Source organism: Gracilinanus agilis, chromosome 2, assembly GCF_016433145.1.
Source record: "Gracilinanus agilis isolate LMUSP501 chromosome 2, AgileGrace, whole genome shotgun sequence".
Classification (NCBI taxonomy): Eukaryota; Metazoa; Chordata; class Mammalia; order Didelphimorphia; family Didelphidae; genus Gracilinanus; species Gracilinanus agilis.
Window position 1 is genome coordinate 186,213,196 of NC_058131.1, and position 22,264 is coordinate 186,235,459.

The 22,264-nt window shown below is 37.0% G+C and overlaps 1 protein-coding gene across 1 annotated transcript in view; it reads right to left on the reverse strand.

Moving 5' to 3' along the window:
- MCPH1 (microcephalin 1) overlaps nt 1-11,038 on the reverse strand; it is a 306,661-nt gene extending 295,623 nt beyond the window's left edge. The window contains exons 1-3 of the mRNA XM_044663596.1: nt 10,963-11,038; nt 3,599-3,690; nt 1,397-1,515 (exon numbers count right to left, since the gene is read on the reverse strand). Coding sequence (XP_044519531.1) covers nt 1,397-1,515; nt 3,599-3,690; nt 10,963-11,020 — 269 coding nt within the window. The 5' untranslated portion in view covers nt 11,021-11,038. The remainder of the gene's footprint in view (nt 1-1,396; nt 1,516-3,598; nt 3,691-10,962) is intronic.
- Nucleotides 11,039-22,264: the final 11,226 nt, after the last annotated feature.

Here is a 22,264-nt window from a genome sequence, read left to right on the forward strand (position 1 = left end):
GAGGGAGGGGGGGAAGAAGGGGGGGAGGGAAAGAAAATAGCCTCACCAGTCACAAAGCTTACATTTTAGGAGATGCAAGGAGCTGGCAAATGGATGAATGGACAAAGTAATTTTGGGAAAGAAAAGAGAAAGCAAACAAAGATAAGAAATTGCAACTGAGTTGAGTTAAAGAAGCTAGAGATTCTAAAAAGAAGGAATAAAGAGGAAGTGAATTCAAGACACCCTAGGCAAGTCACTTAATTGCTGATTGCCTCAGTTTTCCCAAAAGTGAAATGGGAATAATAACAGCAACTAACTTCTCAGGATATTGTGAGGATCAAATGAGATATTGCTAAGTGTTTACTTAGCAAAATGCCTGGCATATATATAGTAGGTGTTTATGGCATATAAAAAACACAGGTGAATTAGCATCATTGTGTTGGTGTTAATATGATATTACTCATAACAATTCATGATTCTTCACAGTCATGGAACCAATCTGTTGGCCCAGGAGCAACCATGGAGTTAGGGAATAGCATTTATGTCCACCCCATTCCTGGAATTTCACTAAAGATCTATCCCCATAGTGTATAATTGGCCATTCTGAATCTTAATATAAAATTCTAGGCTCCCTAGGGTCTTCTGGGCTAGCTGAAAAAACTTACTCCTTTTTCTTCCCTTCCCATTCTAATTAAACAACAGAGTGTACTGGCATACAAACTGATGTATAGGAAGCAACCTATGTATTCTTATTCTAATAAAGAAAGATAATGTTGTGAAATACTTTACAATACTTTAAAGGTTCCATAAAGGTGAGCTAACAAAACCATTTCTAAATAACAAAAGACAGGATAAAGAAATCAGATATGTTTTGTGATTCTCAGGGGAATTCAGTAGTAGTTAAGTAAGAAGTTGTCAGGCTGTCAAAGCATTTCTAACACCCTTTCTCAACTTCTTCATTCAAACCTGTTGGGTACTGAGTGAGATACATGGATAAATAAAACATGGTACTTGCACTTCTTAAGATATTAATACTAAGACAGAACTGAAAAGAAGGTAAGGCAGGTTTGCTTCTTGTTAAGATGAGAAATTCAAAGGCCAAAATGCAAATTTTGCCTATAAAGTGGAAAAGTCTTAAAAATACTATTCTGATCTGACTCTGAAATTCATATAAAGAAGCAGAATGTTTTTATGCCAGTCTTAAGAGTATAAAATTAAAATCCAAAATTAAGATTAAATTTATTTGGAATGATCATACTATGTCATCAGAATGAACTGAAATGCTCTTGCAGAATAGTAGACAGATTTGCAACAAATGTATTTTACAGCAAATATATTTTATAAAGAAATGTAATATATCTTATGCTTGGAAAAGAAAAAAATGTATTTCTGAAATCCTGTTTTAAACATTACTTACTTTTCAACCCACAAGACTGAAACAAGCTTTACACCATACTTCTGTGCTTTGTTCCAAGTGCTCTGATAGCCTTCCTTAAATATAACATGAGTTACATTTCTGTTAAAAGTTTTTGAAACCTATGGAACCACAAGAGAAAATGTAAAATGTTATTAGTTAGTACTTCAAGTTATAAATTTATCAGAACAAAATACATTTCAATCATTCCTTTAAACTATACAAGAGAAAAACAGATCAGTGCAATATACTAGGTAAGCAATCAAAATAAGAGACAGACATTTGATAAATCCAAGAATATGAATTATAAAAACAATTTGGGAAAACTAGTTTAGACCAACCTACTACACTAACTCAAATTGGGTATTTGACCTAAATATAAAAGGTCCATTTAGAAAGACAGAAGACAGGGGAATTAGGCAGCACAAGGGGATAGGGCATCAGGCCTGAATTCAGAAGAACCTGGGACATCAGAGATTTCTTAGCTGTATGACCTTGGGTAAATCACTTGACCTCAACTGCCTAGCCCTTATTGCTCTTCTGCCTTAGAATCAATACTTACAATTCCAAGACAGAAGGTATAGGCATTGGGGGGAGGGGGAGGAAGAAGAGAATGAGTTAAGAAATCTTTTACAAAGTATTGCAAAAGAGAGCATTTTTAATATTTTAAATTTTCATTTGATAGCCTTAGTTTTAACCTGAAATCAATTTATTATATATATATATAAAATCCTTACCCCTTCCCTATGTAGCAAATAATCCCTTGTAACAAAAAAAAGGGGGGGGAGAGTTGTTTAAAATGAAATAATATATCAACCAAGTCTTATGTGCACAAAATATTTTAGACTCATAAGTCTAACCACTTTGAGGGTATATTATAGCAGAGATTATTTTCTATATGGGTTGACTAGAGGGCCACTGAAGTCCCTTCCAACTTTTGAATTTGGGGATGAGTGAACCCAGCAGAATAGAGAAAAGGAAATTCCCTGCCTCCCTCTTTTTCTTAAGGTACAAGCCTTGTCATTTTAATTACAAAGCATTAAATTAAGGTTTGGTTGTTCTTTCCATTTGCATTGTTTTGGTCATTGTAAAAATTGTTTTTATGGTTCTGCTTAATTCATACTATCAATTCATGTAAGACTCTCCATGTTTTTATAAATGTTCTCAATTCATCATTTCTTATGGCACAGTAACACAAGATGAAAAGGACAGATTGTGAAATTTTCCACTAAACCAATTATTTCTAACAAGAGTTCCACCATCTTTCCAATCACTGTTGTTCATAACTTCAGTGTTATCCTTAAGTCCTCACTGTCATTTTCTCCACATGGCCAATCACTTCTTTTACACACAGCCTTCTCTCCACTCATACAGGTAGAACTCTAGTTTCAACCCTCATAATCTGTTGACTGGACTATAACAGTAGCCTTCTAGTTGATCTCACAGCTTCAAGTGTCTTCCCACTTCAAACCATCCCCCACAAAGCTGCCAAAATAATTTTGGCACAGGGTATATGCCTAGTCACAAGTCTAATCATGCCCCCTCACCTTTAGCACCAAGTTTTTTCAGTTTTTCAAATATAGTCTCCTTCTCTCCTCCTCTGTTACCTTGTATCTGTTATCTATTTTATATATTGTATGTATATATGTATTACATTGTATTATCTTTTCCTCTGCTCTTCTGAGAACATAAATATTATCTTTTTATCTTTGTATCCTTATATCTTTTATCCAAGTAAAATCTTTGCTACATTCTAGCCACTTAATAAATACAGTAAACTGATTGATTGATATGTTACATTAAACTACTTGCTACTATAAAATTCCTTAGGAATGAAAAATTCTAGATAATACTTTTGGAATTATCATAAAATACCTGTTGTTAGTAACAATAGAAAGAATATGCCTTGGTATCCTAATCTCAGCTCTGCTACTTATAACTGGGTGTCTGAGCAAGCTGTGTCCCCTCTCTGGGCTTTAATACTTTATAATGAGGGAGAGAGATTCAAAGATACATAAATTCCTTACCAATTTGTAATCTATGATCCTATAATCTATGCAATACTTGTCCCCCTACCATCTGATCTCTTCTGTATCCTATGGTCACTAGTAATTTATAGCACAGGAAAAAAAGGAACCTTTCATTAGAGATCACAGAAGTGTCAGATACACAATGATGATAATAGAAGTAATTAATTTTACTTACTCTCGCTCCCATACTTATAAGTTGATTTACAAACGTTTTTGAATAATTTTCTACTCCACTGGATGACCATACTTCAACATATGCAACAACATCTGAAAAAAATATAATATGAACTGTACAATACTTCCACAAACAGCCTCTTCCCCCAGAGATTTCAAAATACTTTCAGTGAATCCCTTTTCTGATCAGGATGCTTACTTTTGCCTTTTAAATGTCTTCGCCAGGTGTGTCAATGGTAAGCCCATGCCAGTAAGGCTAAAGTAATGTCATATGAATTGATCAAAATGTTGATTTGTGTAATAGCCAATCCTATTTCCCAAATGACCTAACATATATGGGTGGCTAAGAGGTTCAGTAGATAGAGTGTCAGGCTTCCAGTTGGGAAGACTCATCTTCACAAATATAAATTTGACCTCAGACACGAGCTCCAAATCACTTAAACCTTATTTGCCTCAGTTTCCTCATCTGTCAAATGAGCTGGAGAAGGAAATGGCAAGCCACTCCAGTATCTTTGCCAAGAAGACCCCAAATGGGGTCACAAAAAGTCAGATATGACTAAAAAAACACCTGAACTACAACTACTATTACTATCTAGAATATACTCAAGAAAGAATCCAATTATTAGGAGGTTGATTATCTAATTGTTGGAGTATTCAGCTCCTTTGCTCCTTTCTCTTTCCTCAAAGCTTTCCTTTTGGATGCTTCAATGCTGACTAACAAATTCACCAGAGAACAGAGAGAAAACATGGTGTGCAAATCATTCTGCTGCTCAACAAGTTATAGCAAAAGATTTATCAGTAAGAAGTTGACATTCCTTAAAAAGTTTAACTATAAAATTCATTTACTTATTTGATCCAAACATGCACAGATCATGAATATGCTCTGAGAAAGAAAATAGGCTTTCAGAAACAATTTTTCTATATAATCAGCATCACATGAGATTATTTTTAATTTTTACAGAAGAATTTAAATGGCAACAACTTCACTCTTGTTTTGAAGCTACCTCCTAAAGGAAATTAAGTGATTTTCCCAGAGTTACATATACTGGTAAGTAATAGAGCAAGGGAATCTAACTGAGGTCTTCAATACAATTTGGTTCAGTAACTATTTACTGAGTTCCTATTATGTGTCACAGTTCTTTTGAATTGAAGTCTAACATTTTGTCCACTAACCCACATTAAAACCTAAAAACAATCCTAAGCTAAAAGGTAATCAGATAAGTTCTCTTAGGCACAAAGAAGATATTTATACTTCCCCCAGTTTTCCTATTTTCGAATCCCATTAAGTGCTCTCAGTGTACTTGTATAATGATTGATTGTATTAGGTCCCACTGTCACAATGACATTAGTCTTTCCCATTACAAAGAAGCCCCTCAAAAGACGTGAGAATTGAGGGAATTAAGGGGATTAGATCACTAGTAGTTAATTGTGGTAATTTAGTGATTCCATCTTATTTCTCAATTCTGGAGCTAGTCAATTAGGGATCTAGTCCAATTTCTGTCTTGTGAGAAAATGCTACTCAATTGTGAGAACTGGGAGAAAACCTTATTGGTTTGTTTAAACCTACCCCTGTGTGGCTGGGAAATTGGATAACCTCTACCTATTGCTTAGAAACTCTTAAATAGGACCTAGGTTATGCTGACCAGAAACCCAATCAGATCTAAAGATTGATATAAAGAGTTTTCTCACAACTGTACACCTCAAGCAATCCACAAATCTTATCTAATCCTATACTGATCAATCATGTATTGATTCCATGCACCTAGGGGGTAGGGAAGAGAATACCCCTTTTCTGAATTCAGGGAATTATATTTGTTTACTCTCCTGCTTCCAACAAGTAGTCCTTAATCTTTTATCCAATTAGAAATCAGATTACCTAGCATTATATTGTTTCCTCTTAATTAATTGGATTTGTTTGCTTTTAATGTAAGAAGTTTGTCTCCCCATATATTTGGGGGTCCAGCTCTAAGTTGAGGAAAGGGCCTAGTCCAGATTTGTTAAGAAATTGGCATTCACTGCTTAATAAAATGCTCGAGCCTTTGTTTTCTTAGGTATTTCATTTCTAATCCCCTACAAAACCAAGTTGGTTTTTTTTGTTGTTATTGTTCAGTCCATTCAGTCATGTCCTACTCTTGATGAATTTTAGGACCATTGTCCATTGGGTTTTCTTGGCAAAGATACTGAAATAGTTTGCTATTTCTTTTTCCAGTGGATTAAAGCAAACAGAGATTAGTTAAATGACTTGTCTAGGGTCATACAGCTCAAGTTTGAGGTCACTCAAGTCTTACTGACTCCAGGCCTAGGATTCTACCCACTTAGATGTCTGTTAAGTTAGTATACTTGAGATTAATGAATTCTCTTTGTCATTGTCAAAGTTCCACTGAATCCTACAAATAGAAAGACATATTAAAAGGTCTCTTCTTTGTCAAGTCCTCAACACAAACCTAAATCATATAGTTAAGTGCGGCCCCCAATTTCAAATTCTGTGTACTTTCAGCTATACCACAATATTCCATTGATACAACATAATGAAAAGAGTTCTGGCCTAGAAAACAAAAAATGAGTCAGGATTTATTTTCTGAAGCTGACTAGAATTTACAAACTAAAAAACTAGGCAATGTATCTTTCAGCCTTAGTTTACTCATCTGTAAAACAGGAATAGTTATATGTTCACAGGATCACAGAGCGGGCCTTATTACCAAACTGTTGTGAGGAAAAGAATTGCTTTCTAAAGCTTAAAGCAATACAACAAACATACCAAATGGAAAAACCCTTAATTATTAAAGTAGAATCAAGTGATGGGGGGAGGGTGGTGGAGTAGGGAAAGGGGCAGGTCACATGAAGCGGAACCTTTGAAAAGATAAGTGTTTGGGGCTAAAAGTAGGGAGAGAGCTCATAGAATGGAAACAGTTATTATTGTATAATTCTAGTTGCTGTGTGACCTTGGGCTTCCTTCCTTCCCTTCCTTCCTCTCCCCTGCCTGGGATTCAGTTGTTGAAAAATAAATGGATTGGTCTAGATGACCTTCCAGCTCTTAATCTTATGATACTATCCAATTACCTAGGAGAGTTGTGCTGAGTATGATGGAAGGAGGGGCTGGGAAAAGGGGAGCAAATGTTAGCATATCAATCAACATTTATTGTATATGGACAATAAAAAGAAAAGTAGAAACAGCTACTGCCATCAAGGCGTTTACATGTAAATGGGGAAGGTAACATATAATTAGTACTTATAAGATACAAAGAAAATCTGGGCTGGGGAGATGGAGCCCCAAAGGGTTAGAGCAGGGGTCAGCAACCTTTTTGGCTGTGAAAACCATAAACACCACATTTTTTAAAATGTAATTTCGTGAGAGCCGTACAGTGCTTACAATGCACACTCCTGTAACAGCACCTGAAAAAAATTGACTTATGGCTCCTGCAGAAAGAGCCAGATATGGCTGGAGAGCCATACATTGCCGACCCCTGGTTTAGAAGGTTGTGCATAAACTAGTCTTGAAAGAGGTCAGGAATTCTAGGACACAGAGGTGAGGAGAGAGAGCCAGTACTAATGCACAGAGACCAGAAACAGTGTTGCATTTGAGGAATAGCAAGGAGACACCGACTGGATCCTGTTCATGAAAGTTCATAGAGTTCATGAAAGGGATAAAAGCTTAAGAACTCCCAGGAAGGTGAAGAGGGGCCAAGTTAAATGCTCAATAGAAGGCTTTATATTTGAAAGGAGTTAGAGGAGGAGTGGGGTGACATGGCCAGATATATGCTTTAGCAAAATACCTTTTTGACAGATAACTGAAGGTAATGTAGTGGGAAGGAGGTAGAGGCAGAAATCAGATGACTATAGTATAAGCCCAAGTGAGAGGTGATGAGGGCCTAAACTAGGGTGGAGGCTATGTAACTGGATAGAAACTGATTTTATGAAGGTATATATAACAAGATTTAAGAAAAGCTTGTTGTATCTTTGGACATGTGGAGGGAGTGAGAGTAAAGAATCAAGGATGACTCTAAGATTGTAAATCTGGATACCCTCAACAGCTTTGGGAGTGTTGGGCTTTGTAGAAAAGATAATGAGTTCTGTTTTAGATATGCTGAGTTTGAAATGCCTACAGAATATCATCTGCAGATATGAAACCTGAATCCCTGGAAGCTGATGAAATCACTAAGTGAGATAGTATAAAAATAAAAGAGAAAAGGACCCAGAATAGTCCTGGGAACTAACAACAGGCTTAGATAAAAACAGCAGAAAGAAGTCAGACAGGTACAAGAAGAAACAAGATAATGGGAAATCATGAAAACTAAGAAAGAATATCTAGGAGATGAGAAAAAATGTCAAATGAAATGATGCAGAGGTCAAAATGGATGAGGATTGGGAAAAGGCAAACTGGCAATTAAGAAATCACTGATAATTCTGAAGAGAGTATTTTCAATTGAGTGATAAAGTAGAAAGGAAAGAAAGTGGAGGCTGTGTGTGTGTTTATACACATAATGTGGAAGGGAGAAGAATACAGAAAAGCAAAAACAGTTACTTCCCTCAAGGAATTTACATTCTAATGGGGAGGGCAATCTGTTAATGTACCTATGTATGTGTGTGTATTAATCAATAGATTGTTTCTTTTTTTAAGGTAGGAACAGACATACTCACCTATAAAGGTAGCAGAGAGATCACTAGATAAAGGAAGTTTAAAATTAAAGAGTGGGACTATGGAGGCAAACAGCTGGAAGAGGCAGGAAAGGCCATATAGGGTCAAGAGTGCATGTAAAGGTGCTGTCCTTGGCAAGGGAAAGGATTATTCACATCTTCATTAGAGACAAGATAAACAAAGAGATTGTTGGGAAGATGTCTGAAGGATGTAAGAAAAGTTTCGGCTCTTGGCACCCCTAAAACTGCCACTTGAAGTCTAAGTCCCTCCATTCTTCAAAACTCTTAACCAAATAATTCTCTGATTTAATCATTCCCTCAATAGATTCTCCATTGCTGGTAGGAATGTGATTCTCAGTTTTCTCAATACTTGAGTTTCAAATCATTCAGCCCTTTAATTGCCTAATTCATCAGCTCCTACTTTTCTTCTCAATCCCTTCAGCACTTTCATTTTCTCCTTAGTACCAGAATTATGGATATAAAGCTGGAAGTTCCCTTCCTGTTACCTGTATAACCTCAGGAAAATAAATTAATCTTTCTGGGACTCAGTTCCCTGATCAGTAAAATACAGGGGTTAAAACTAGATTACCTCTAAGATCCTTTCCAGTTCTGTATTTGTGATCTTTAGATTCTGGGACTAAGGATTTAGGACTGTAATGGCAAACCTATGACATGTATGTTAGCACTGACACATGTGTTACCACTGACATGCATAGTCATTTTCAATGACACACGGTGGCATGTGGCCACATACAGAGAAGAATGGGGCCACATGCCGAGGATAAAACATTGCTGTAGTGTAGTATAGACACTCTGGGCACTAAAGATGACAACTCTACCTATATTAATTTATCTATTTTGGTTTATTAAATACAGTTACATGTTACAATTATACATTTTTGTTATTTAAACCATAAATATCGCGAAATAATGTTTTTTTCTCGAAGTGACACACCACCCGAGTTATGCTTGGTTTTTTGGCAAATTTTGGCACACCAAGCTCAAAAGGTTGCCCATCACTGATTTAGGAGATATAAAACAGAGAAATAAGAGGCTGAGAATTGAGGAGTCATCATCTTACCCAGGCACCCAAATTTGAAACTTCAGAATCATTCTCAACTCTTTCTTGTCCCCATATATTAAATTAACTACCAAGTAGTATTGCATTCTAGCTCCACATCTCTTTCTTTAGTATCCTTCCCACCATTCACACAGCCATCATCTAGGTTTTGGCCTTCAGGCTATTGTAAAAGTCTCCCAACTGGCCCCCCTTCACACATTTTCTGTCTTTTCCTATATATAATTTTCTACAAATCTGCCAAATTGGTATTTGTAAAGCACAGATCTGACCTTGTAACCTCCCAGCTCCAGAAATTTTAATGATTCCCACTTATCTCTAAAAGAAAATACAAACTCCTCTACATAAGCTTTCAAAGCCCATTATAATTTGGTTTCAACCAATCTTTCTAGACTGACTTCACCTTACTTCCCCTCCCATAAACTACATTTCCAAACAAATTGACCTATTGTACTTGCTATTCTCCTTGCAGGGCAGTCCATCACTGGATCTTGGCCTTTATATACCAAGGCCCCTTTTCCTAGAAAGATCCTTTCCGCCTCAAGTTATCTCTAGCTCAAGTGTCACCTCTTTGGTCTTCCCTAATCCTCCCTTTTAATGCTCTCATGGAAGGAAATTACTTTGTATACATTTTGCATTCACTAGTAAGTAAGTATACACATCTCCTTTCTCCCCAACAAAACATAAACTCCCTAGGCATTGTTTTTGTTTTCATTTGTCTTCCCAAGTACCTAGCCCTTAGCTTAAAGAGCACACAGGAGGTGCTTAATGAAAATTTACTATCAATAATGTAGTGCTAAGGGTCTATTTTTCCCAACTCCTTTTTTTAAATAAGAGAAATTGAGGCCAAGAGAGGTTAAGGAACTTGCTTAAGATCGCATGGGGGACAGCTGGGTAGCTCCGTGGATTGAGAGCCAGGCCTAGAGACAGGTCCTAGGTTCAAATTTAGTCTCAAGACACTTCCCAGCTGTGTGACCCTGGGCAAGTCACTTAACCCCCATTACCTAACCCTTACCACTCTTCTGCCTGGGAACCAATACACAGTATTGATTCCAAGATGGAAGGTAAGGGTTTAAAAAAAAAAAAAGAAAAAAAAATCACATAGGGAAGTCAAGTAGCAAAGCCTGAATTGGAACCCAAGTCCTTTAACTGCAAACTCTCCAGCGCTCTTTTCTTTGTATTTGGGATAAATTAGAGAGTTGAATGGAGAAGCCTGGATGCAAGAGGAACGCGGGAGAAGGAAGAGAAGAGAAATCGAAGGGGTTAATTTCAGCCTACTCCAATTTCTAAATCCTTGTCTAGACTGACACTCAGCTGATTCCTCCTTTTCAACCCGGTTAGACCATCTCTCACATTTGACGGATGAGGAAACTGAGGCACAGAGTTTAATAACTTGGACATGGCCGCGATCTGCGTCAGAAGAGACAAACCCTTTTGTCTTCCCGTTCCTTTCGCGGAACCCTTAATCCTCCCTCCCTAAAGCTCCCTCCTCCTCCCCCCCCACTCCCACCCTAGTCCTTTCCCCAATGCCTCCACTTCCCAGCCCCCTGCCTGGAGCCGGCGACCAGACATCTGGGGGGTTTTCAAGAAGACTTGTGGGACAGGACGGGAAGAGAAGAGGGGAAAGAGGGGGTCTAGCCCGTGGTCTCTACCTTTCAGGATGGGCTCGCCCCCGGGGCGCGGGGAAGTCGCGGGACCCGGGGCGGCCATAATGCAGCCTGGAGCTGCCCACGCTTCCTGCTTCCTGGCCCAAGGACCCTCCAGACCCAAGACACTGCGCGTGCGCAGAAACTCGTAAAGGTCTTCCTGATCTTCAACAGCAAAAAGAATTTTCCTTTTTCCGCGTTTTGGTGATGACCGAAGCAGGAGCCAGTGAGGGAGAGTGGGGGTGGGGCCAGGACCTTTTGTGGGTCCTTTTTACGAATTTTAAGAACTATTCACTCCCCTCCTCAACTCCCAGATCCCGGAGACCGGAAGGGCGCTTTCTTCAATTTTTTTTTCCCTGGTCAATTTCTTTTATTTTTTTTAAAAACCGAGAACGCATATTTGTTCCACTTCCAGCTTTTATTAACATTGCACTTTAAAGACTTAGAAAACATTTTCCACATAGCAGCCCGCGAGATGTGGATTGCTAATTTGACGTCCCCATTGTATTTAAGGGACAATGGCAGAGATAAACCAGCCATCCCTCTCAGGCAGAAAAACTGTTTAGATACTATCCTCTCTCATAGCTCCCCATCTCTCCTCACACTGAAGCAAGCAAAACCCGGAGCAGAGTAAGCGTGGCTACGGGCCCAGCAACCTATCTAATGAGACAAGTTCACACAGGACCAGAGCCAGAAGTTCTGGTTTGGTTCTAGGCTTCCCTAATTCAAACCTCCCGCGCCATCCAGCTCCGCCCCTGCTCTCGAGCTGCTCATTGGCTGTCTACACGTTGGGTGGATACATCAAGTCCCTAAGAGCGGGATCCCTAAGCATTCTACTTAAAATTCACTTTAAGAGCTCAAATGCTAGAGTCCACTATTCAGCAGATCTGAGGTCTTTAAGTATTGTCTGGTCTCCGCCAGCGTCTTTGCTCCTTCACTGAAAGCCGCCACTCCGTAGCGGGTTGAGATCTGTGACCTAAGAAAATTGCTTCCCTATGTAGCTATAGTCTTCTATTATTTAACTTTATGGCGGGAAAATTTAGACAAAAAAAAAAAAAAAAAAAAAAGCTTCATTCGACTCCGAGGCACAGAGAAGCCAGGGTTTTTACCCACGGTTACTCAATAAAAAAGGGTGAATTGCGGGATCTGGAGTCCAGGACCTGGGTGCAAATTCTGACACTCTTTATTATGTGACCGGTTCCCCGCCTACCCCTTTACCCCTCCCCCCGCAAGCCCCAAGATTTGTTGCCATATTTACTTCAGGTAAGGAACTTAGATCGTTCCGGACTGTGACACAAAGTGGAATTAAAAACTACTAGTAGAATTTTAAATGCACGTTTGCTTCTATCTGTTACAGGCGCCATCCTGCCTCCAATTAGATCTGTGGAGTGGTAAGAACATAGATCATTAATTTAGCGCTGGAAGAGACATCACGGCTCCCCTAATGAACTAATTTTGCAGTTTAAGATACTCAGGTTCGGAAGGGTTCTTTGACTTCCCTTATGCTGTTGACTGCTACTGGCAACCTGAGATCGCTTTTTCTTCTCTTTCCCGACCCAGAATTTTCAGTGTTATTTTCACACAATCCTTTCTTCCCCTCGAATGTAATTCATTCATTTCAAGTCCTTATGGAGCACCCATTTATGAAGTTTAAGTGAGAGGCCCCCTGGTGTTAGGCGTTAGGAGCAGGATTTGGATACCTGTCTTCCTGGCTGTTGAGGACAGTTCTCTGTAAGAACTGCTTACCACAAGCAATAAGAAACAGATAATATACTTTCAAGAGCCCTTTCACTTTAAATATTAGTATTCTAGGTTAGGGTGTTAAAGATAAGTAAATAATGCTTTCTGAATTGAATTAGAAAACAATTAGATAAATTTGAAGGCAGACTTTGGACTGGAACTCTTCTTTCTGAAGCAGATACGAAAGGAGTAGGAGGTTTTCTGCCCCAAACCTAATAATATTTTTTTTTTTGTTTTGTTTTGTTTTAAACCCTTGTACTTCGGTGTATTGTCTCACAGGTGGAAGAGTGGTAAGGGTGGGCAATGGGGGTCAAGTGACTTGCCCAGGGTCACACAGCTGGGAAGCGGCTGAGGCTGGGTTTGAACCTAGGACCTCCTGTCTCTAGGCCTGACTCTCACTCCACTGAGCTACCCAGCTGCCCCCCAAACCTAATAATATTAAAAGAAAGGGACTTGTGGATGTTTAATAAAAGCATTAAGATTTCCTGTCTACAATAATTTAATTATCTGCATAATTATTCTTAATTGTAACAATAATAAGTATAAAATAACACAACCACAGTGCTAACAAACAATATGACATTCCTTAATCTGGTTGCTAATTGTTATGGACAAAACCTTAGACTTTTGTTCTTGGAGACATTTACTTAGTTGTGGGACACTGCTGTTTCAAACTGTTACAAATTTCAGTGTTGAGTTAATCAGCCAGTTCTCAGGTAGCCCCAGGTCTTGAAGATCTTGAATAATACTATGCATGTTAACAATGGGTCTTTTGTAAATTAAGAAAGAAGCAATTAAATAAAGCAGTCTGAATTGAATTGTTCAAAGGTGATAGAGATTACATAAAGACCTAACTTTCTTCTAGGATTTCCTTCAATCTGCTCTAGTTTTTTCTAGCTAGCATAGGGACAGTGTAAAATAGTTATAAATGTTCAAATAGGACAGTCAATAGAAATGTCAGACAGACGTATAGTGTAGGTTAGTTAGCAATGAAACTAATAAACTAATACATTAACATAGTCTAAGAATTACACACTAATCTTCCTACCCTCCTTCCAATCCACTGTCCTCCCAGAAATTCTACAAAAATGAAACCCAGTTTGCTGTTGTCCCTGGGTATTTATAGGGTGGTTCCAACTGTCTTCTGGCCCTGGCTCATTCCACCCTGGGCACATTCCAAGGTCTTCAACTGACATTCCTGTCACTCAAGTTATCCTCCATCTTGTCCCAGAAGTTCCTTATTATACCCTGTTACTTAAGATCTTGCCTCATACACTAACAAAATGGAGATTCATAGATTAATATTCCTTTGTTTCTCATCTCACATAGATTGACTCCTGAATTAGGATTGTATCTCTTTTTAATCATCCAGACCACCACCCCACTTCTAGTTGGTATAATAAATTTATAAGTAGTCAATGGTCAATAAAAATAGCAGGAAGTAAGATCACAAAGGGAAATCTAGAAGTCCCTTGGATCAAAGGAGCCTAATTTGCAAACTATATCAAATGTTAACTAAATATCATATCCTGAGACTATGTGCTAAATTAAGAAAAGCCATCTAGGCCTTGTCTTCAAGTCCTTTTGGTTCTGTGATCTGAGATAGACTCCAGTACTATCAGTAAGAACAACAGAACATTAAATGTTGCTGATAATTTTGAGAAGATATAGATATTTTAATGAACTAGTCCTGAGGTGGCATCTATAAAAGTTAGCCTGTCTTCTACCAAAACTATAAAAAGGAGACCCAAACTCTCCCACCTCCCTCATCACCCACATACTTTCCCATCTCCATCTGGGTCCATAACACTCAGTGTTCTCAATTCCAATTCAAGGTTATATGAGTGATCTTCTGTGCTTTCATTCCTCCTCATTCACTTTCCCAAACTGCCACCATCTCATCCCTATCTTTATTCCATCTGCCTTTGTACCTCCCCAATTTATGCCATTTGTCTCTGTAATTGAAATATTACTCTCAGCTGCCATCATGGTCTTTTCCTATAATAACCCATAGAACTGAGTATTCCTGCCCCTATTTCATAATTCCATAAGTTAATAATTCAACTGTCATTTAGATGTTTTGATGCCATATCTTTTTATTTTTAAATTCTCTCTAGTAAATGTTCTTTGCTATTTTATGTATGTGTTCTTGTAGGTCATGTAGGTCACAGGAAAGTAGGAAGGAGATTAGAAACTTAATGGAAATAGGAGCAAGCAAGCTAAATAAATTATAAGCATGACATTTTGCATACTAGACTAAATGAAACAAGGTAGAATTAGGCACAAAATACAAGGTGAGGGGTTGTCATGGGGAATCCTAGACGGAGACTTTTTCCACTAATGCAGTGGGCTTACAATAGAAGATTTGGGTTAGAAGCCATGAATGCCTACCTGGGATCTGACATATGAGCAGAGATCTAGAGAGGCAGGCCACATATGCACATTCTGAAAGGGACTAAAGGGTTCTGGGGAGCTGAAATAGTACCAAATCACAATTTCAACCAAGGGATTATGCAGATATTATACTCAATTTCATATATTCTAGTCTTATCTACTTGACTTTGCACTCTTACAAGTGCCCATATAAGGCACTAAGGTGATTTCTATCAAGAGAAATTATTCTATACCTTAAAAAAAATTAGAAAATCTGTAATAGGTAGACATTCTCACCAACAAAGAGAAATTAGATAATCCTATGTACTTGTGTTTCATAAATGTACTCATGGGATAAATTCCAGGAATCTAAAGGGAGAAACATGGTGGAGAGCAACTGAATGAAGATAAAAATGAGAGGTAGAAATATGAATGACATCTGAAATAAGAAATAAATGAGGCATTCAAGAAGTATATGTCATAAACTTTGTATGAAGTATTTTAATTATTAAGATATCTTCTGTAACAAAATCCTGCAAGAAGAAATGGAAAAAAAGATACTTCATTTAAAATAACCACAGATAGAATAAAATATCTTGGAATATTCCTGTCAAAATAAACCCAGGAACTACATGAACATATTATAAAATACTTTTATGCAAATAAAAACAGAGCTAAATAACTAGAGTCCACTAAATTGGAAAGATTTTGTATATAACAAAATATTGCCAATAATATAACAAATATTGCCAAGATTAGAAGGAAAGCAGAAAATTGGTGAAACATTTATAGATGGTCTCTCAGAGGTCTTCTGTCTAAAATTTATGGGAATAAGCACCATCTCCCAATTGATAAATGGGGAAAAATATGAACAGTTTTCAAATAAAGAAATCAAAACCATATATAGATATGTGAAAAAATGCTCTAAATCACTAAATCACTACTAATTGGGGAAATGCAAACCAAAACAATTCTGAGATATCATCTCACACTCTGATCAGATTGGCTAAAATGACAAAAGTTGGAAGAAATGTGGGAAAGTGGGGCCGTGAATACACTGTTGGTGACACTATGAACTGATCCAACCATTTTGGAGAGCAATTTGGAATTACATCCAGAGAGCTTTAAAACTGTGCATACCCATGTCTATTTATCAAGGAGATCAGAAAAGGCAAAAGGGAAAAGAATCTATATTTTCCAAGATATTATAGCAGCTCTCTTTGTGTTGGCAAAACTGAAAATCAAGGACATTTCCATCAACTGGAGAATGGCTAAACAAATTATGGTATCTATTATGATGGAATTCAGCTGTCACATAAGAAATGATGAGCAGATTAATCTAAAAAAACTTGGAAAAAACTGAATGAGATAATGAAGAGTGAAACAAGTAGAACCAAGAGAACTTTATAAACAGCTACAGATTAATATTTGAAGAATTACTTGTGAATGTTCACCTCCAGAGAAAATAAACTGAGAAGTGGGAAACACCAGACATTCTCTCTCTCTCTCTCTCTCTCTCTCTCTCTCTCTCTCTCTCTCTCTCTCTCTCTCTCTCTCTCTCTCTGTCTGACTGTTTATCTATCTATATCTGTTTGCTGGATGATGCTTTCTATTGTGTGGGGAGGGAAGGATGGAGCTGAGAAAAATGGAAATAAATTCTATTAATTTTAAAAAGTACATAATAATTAAATAAAATTTTATTTAAAAAACATCTGCTGGAGCTGGTACTTTGCCAAAAGCATAACTGCTAAAAATTTCTTGGTTTGTCTGAATGATATTATCCTTCAAAATTTTGAAGGAACAGCAATAAGAACTGGTAGTCTGGACCTAGGTTTCACATTTGAAGAGGAAGTACTTGCTAAAGTTGGGAGGCATTGTATGGTGAAGAGGAAAAATACTGGGATTTGGACTTACAGTATTTGTATTACACAATTCCTCTCAATTATTTATGTAAATTTAGGTGTCACTAAACTATTCTAAATTTCAGTTTTCTTATTTGTCTTAAATTATTTTATTGATTTAAATTATTTATTTATTTTTAATTATTTCTATTTACTAAAAACTTTTTATTCCAAATTTTACAAAACTAAATAAAACCTACATTTCCACATACAAAGAAAAAATTATACATGGATGAAATCACAAAGTTCTTATATGTTTAACGTACTTTTCTTCATATCTACATAATAAATCCCATCCACAAGTGTCCCAGACCTCCTCCTCACACTTCCAGCTTAATAGTATTGTCTAGGAAACTGATTTGCTAATAAATTTTCTCATTTGTTAAATGAGGCAAATGGATTAGATAGGCCTTTCAAGTAAGCCTCTTATGATCTAAGTAGAAATATTGCAAACAAAGTCAACATTACATTTCAGAAATTGTAATAGAAAAGGACATGAAAGATAGTAGAGTCTGGAACTATTTTATTTTGGTCTCCTTACTTTACTCTTTTCTCCCTACTCAGACCCAAATCTTTGTGTTTTTTAAAAAATAATTTTAATCATCAGTAGACAGCTAGGTGATATAGTGGATAAGATCTTAGGACTAGGAATCAGGAAGACCTGAGTTTGAATCATGCTTCAGACATTCTCTAGGTTTGTGACCTTGGGCAAGTCATTTAATCTCTTTGTGCCTGAGCTTTCTCTTTTATAAACTAAGGATAATATAATACCTGCTTAACAGAATTGTGAGGATCAAATGCATTAGTAAAGAGCTCTGCAGTTTTTAAAAGCACTATTTAAATGCTAGCTAATTATTATTATAGTTGTCATTTTTAGATTGCCATTCCTTTCCATGTGCCTTCTTCCTCTTTCTATTTAGTCCAATCTAACAGGCATTTAAAAGTATTGTGCTTATAATGTATGTGGATGTATATGCATTTTGCAGGGGGAGAGTGAAGAAAAGAGAATCTTTTTTGCCCTCAAAAAATTTATACTCTATTGAGAATTCCATCCAAACCTCTACTTACTGGTTTGATAGGTTTTTGAAGTATCATTTTGACAAACGTGGAGAGTGGATTGGAAAGAGAGAATGGAAAATAAGGAGGTCAAACAGGAAGAGTGGTAACTGATTAGATAAGGGATAGGGAAGCATCATAGTAACATAAGTAATATAAAATTTTCAGTGACTTCCTAAGGCATCTATGAAAAAATATTCATTCTGTCTTTCAAAATACTCTGCAATTTTATTTCTGTATGTCTTTCCAATTTTATTTAATATTAGGCCCCTTCAGGGAAGTTGGTGAATCAATAGATAGAGAGCCAGACCTGGAGATGAGAGATGCTGGGTGCAAATCTGGGCTCAGATACTTCCTAGTTGTGTGTCTCTGAGCAAGTCACTTAACCCCAATTGCCTAGCCCTTATTGCTCTTTTGTCTTGAAACCTATACTTAGTATGAATTCTAATACAGAAGGTATGGGTTTTAAAAAATATATATTAGGTTCTTTCATGTGCTGATTATTTTAGTCAAACTAGCCTACTAATTTGACATTTTATCTTCTGCTTCATTCCTTCCTCAACCTTGCTGTCCTGGAATTCCTTGTTATGTGTCAGGTACTATCTATCTCCAACATATGACATTTTCTGTCCATAGTACTCCCTTTTTTGAACTAATTTTTAAATTATTTTGCATGTTATTAATATCTTCTTACCTATGTACAGTCATCCCTCGCTATATAGTGGTTGACTTATTGCAGCTTCACTGTATATGTTAAAATATATATATATATATATGTATATATATATACATATATACATATATATAATTTTGTATTGCAGAGTTTTTGCTATATCACAGGATTTTGTGGATGAATACTGTACTGTAACAATGGAAATGCAGTATGCCACTACTGCTTGTGCAAGTTTGCTGACATGAGATCATACACGCACACTATTGGCTGATGGAATGAAAGGTGATCAACACAGAGTTGTATTCTGTATCCTGGGTGCCAATTAGCTCAGTGACTATAGCATTGGTCTGTTTGTTCTCCTGCACTGTACCCATACGTTCAGCATCTATCTTTGTCCACTTCACATTGGCATCTGGTTGCTGCATGGAGTGTTGCTCTGTGGTGGTGTACTTTTATGAAGTTTTCATAAAAGTTTGAATTTATTTCAATCCCTATGCCACCCAAACATTCTGAATCTTTATATAGGGAAAATCTGAAATCCCTGGAACTACATTGCCCAAAATTCCTTTCTGTATTACCTGCAATTCCTTTTGCCTTTCGTAAACATGCATCGTTATGTGATCTGTATATAGTTTGGGTTCTCTCTGCCAAGTCCTCTCTCTTCCACATGAATTGAGTGGTGAATGTTCCCTGTGTCCTCTAGCTCTCTATTTAAATATTAATAAATCTTTATAAATAGTATACATTGGAGATATTGAATATTAATTTTAAAATCTACATTTTGGCAACCACGAAGGGATTTTATAATGATATGTAGCTCAATATATTTATAGGGGAAGGGTACAAAATAATCATATAACAGAAAGGTATTAATTAGATTAATACAGGTAACCTCAAAAACATTTAAACCTTAAAGAAATCAACAATAATATAAGCAAATGACAAGGTATAAGCAGACATTGTAGCCAAACTAGCAGCCTTAGAAGGATCTGAATTAATTATGCCACTAACAACTACTGATTGTTTGGATCTCTCCCTTTCTTATAATGAAAAGGAAGTGGGAAAATAGAAGCAAAAATTTAAAGCAAAACAGATTAATGGAGTACGGGTGTCATCTGAAGACCAACCGCTGCTCCCTAGAGCTTTCTATAACCAAATTTGTCACTCCATCCATAAACATGGTCATTTTGGCACCCAAGGCATTGTAGACTCTGTTAAAAGAGTATGGATAGTGTCTGGAATAATTCCAAATTGCTCCAAAGTATGTATACCTTGTCCTACCTGCCAGGCCTTTATTCAGCACATTTTTCGAGGAAAAGCTTTTGGTGGACGTCCTCTCACTTACACACCATTTGAGCTTTTACAAATTGAGTTCATCACTATGCCAAATGCTGGACAGTATAAATTTTGTCTGGTCATAGTCAATCAGCTGACCAGATGGCCTGAAGCATTTCCTACTGCTCGGGCCACAATGGTTTTTGTTGCTGAAATCTTTTTGAAAGAAATTATTCCTCGTTTTGACCTGCCAACACATATTGATTCAGATAAAGGATCTTGTTTTTACTGGTTTGATATTATCGCAAATTTATTCATTTTGGGGGATAACTCCTAAATTTCTTATCATCTTATCATCTGTAGAGCTCCAGCCAAGTTGAAAGAATGAATAAAGAACTTAAAACTATGATTGGCAAATTGTACAAGGAGATTCATTTAAAATGGCCCGAAATTCTACCTCTGGCCCTATTTTATCTCAGAAGCAGACCCAGAAGTGATTTACACATCTTACCATTTGAAATGCTATTTGGATATCCACCTATTCAGGCATAACCATTTACCCCTGCCTATACATCATTGTTAGGAGGGGATATAACCATTACCACATATATCAGACAATTACAAACAAAATTGCAAGAACTCCACGACTCTGGAGCTGCTGTTCAAGCAGGCCCCATAGACTTCCCGCTTCATGATTTGAACCCAGGTGATAGCATGTACATAAAGAATTTCAAACGTCCTGGGTCAACTGAACCTGCTTATGACAGACTGTTCCAGGTCCTATTGACCACTACACCAACAGCCATTAAAATTGTGGAGAGGGACTCATGGATTCATTGTAGTCATGTAAAATGAGTACCCTCTATTGACAATTAATAATTGCCTGTACTTATTATATTTGACTACTGTGATAATGAGATTAAATCTACCTTGCCCATTCTCAAATCTAATCACCAAAAATGAAAACAACTCCACATAATTCACAAGTTGGGAGGTCTGAGACCTATGTGTGCTAGAGTGCATGAGGAATCAAAATCTACTGACTGCCTCCTGGGCAGTCCTAAGAAAAGCATCTGTTGTGATTAGACACATAAACTAAGAGGAAGGCACAGGAAATGATACAAAAGAAGCCCCTTTAAAATAGAGTTCAGTGAGTTCAGGGCTCTTCTTGTTTGTGTCTTGAACTGAAGGAACTCTTCTGGTTCATGACTTGGACCTGGAGGAGTGCTGGACCTGGGACCCCGAGACCTTGTTGAGACTGTTCTTAATTCTTTCCCTTAGAACTACATATGGTGAGTATAAAGACTAAATCTTCCTGGATTCTGTGAAGGAACTCTCCTTTCAAGAGAGGACCAGAGACTGAAGCTTTTGCTTCATTCATCGATGGCCCTCTGGCCACAGGGACTCTCAGCTCAGCCTTCTCCAATTAAGGATTAGTTAAATCTGCCTGGGTTAAGCCATGGGCTGGAGCAAATTACTCAGTGTGTTAGATTACTTATCTTATTCTCTCTCTAATTTTCTTACTTTCTCTCTCTCTTCTCATTTGTAAATAAACTCCCATAAAAGTCATTTTGACTTGAGGTTATTCTTTAATTGGGGATTGATAATTATTCAATTTCCTGGTGACTAAACCTTTTAATATTCACCCAACCAAAACCCCTTTTCACCCCTTACACTACTGATTGTATTTGACTATTGATTGTGATAAGATTTCCCTATTGATGGATTTGTACTCTTTTGTTGCACTGTATTTGGTTGTTCCTTATACTTGAACAAATTGCCCTTGTAGAAGGATATATACTACCTCACAACATAATATCTGTATTAGTGACCTATATTGACTTGATGTGCCTTTCGTGATTCTTTTTGTATTTTCTCGAATGTATTATTGCTTTATCTATCTCATTTGTGGTAACACTGTGGATCATGGTAAGTTAAAGAGGAAATGAATCTTGCTTTTTGGAAATTAGCCTCTATACTTTACCTTTGTGATTGTGAAATATACACATTTTTATTATTTTTGTTTTTTCTTCTTACATGTGCCATACAGTATTTGTTTTTTCTCTCATTTTTTTTGTATTTGAAGCACATGTCTCCAATAATAAAAAGATTTTTGACTGTTTTGAATTTTGCAATAAGCCAACATGTCCATTTGCCTACCATATAAATGTGTACACAAGAAGCTTTGGACTATGGCAACCTGCCACTAGTTGTTTAAATATTCTGAGACTTTTGCTTGATAAATATGTCTGAATCAAGGAGAAACAGACCACAAAGGAGCATAGAAGTT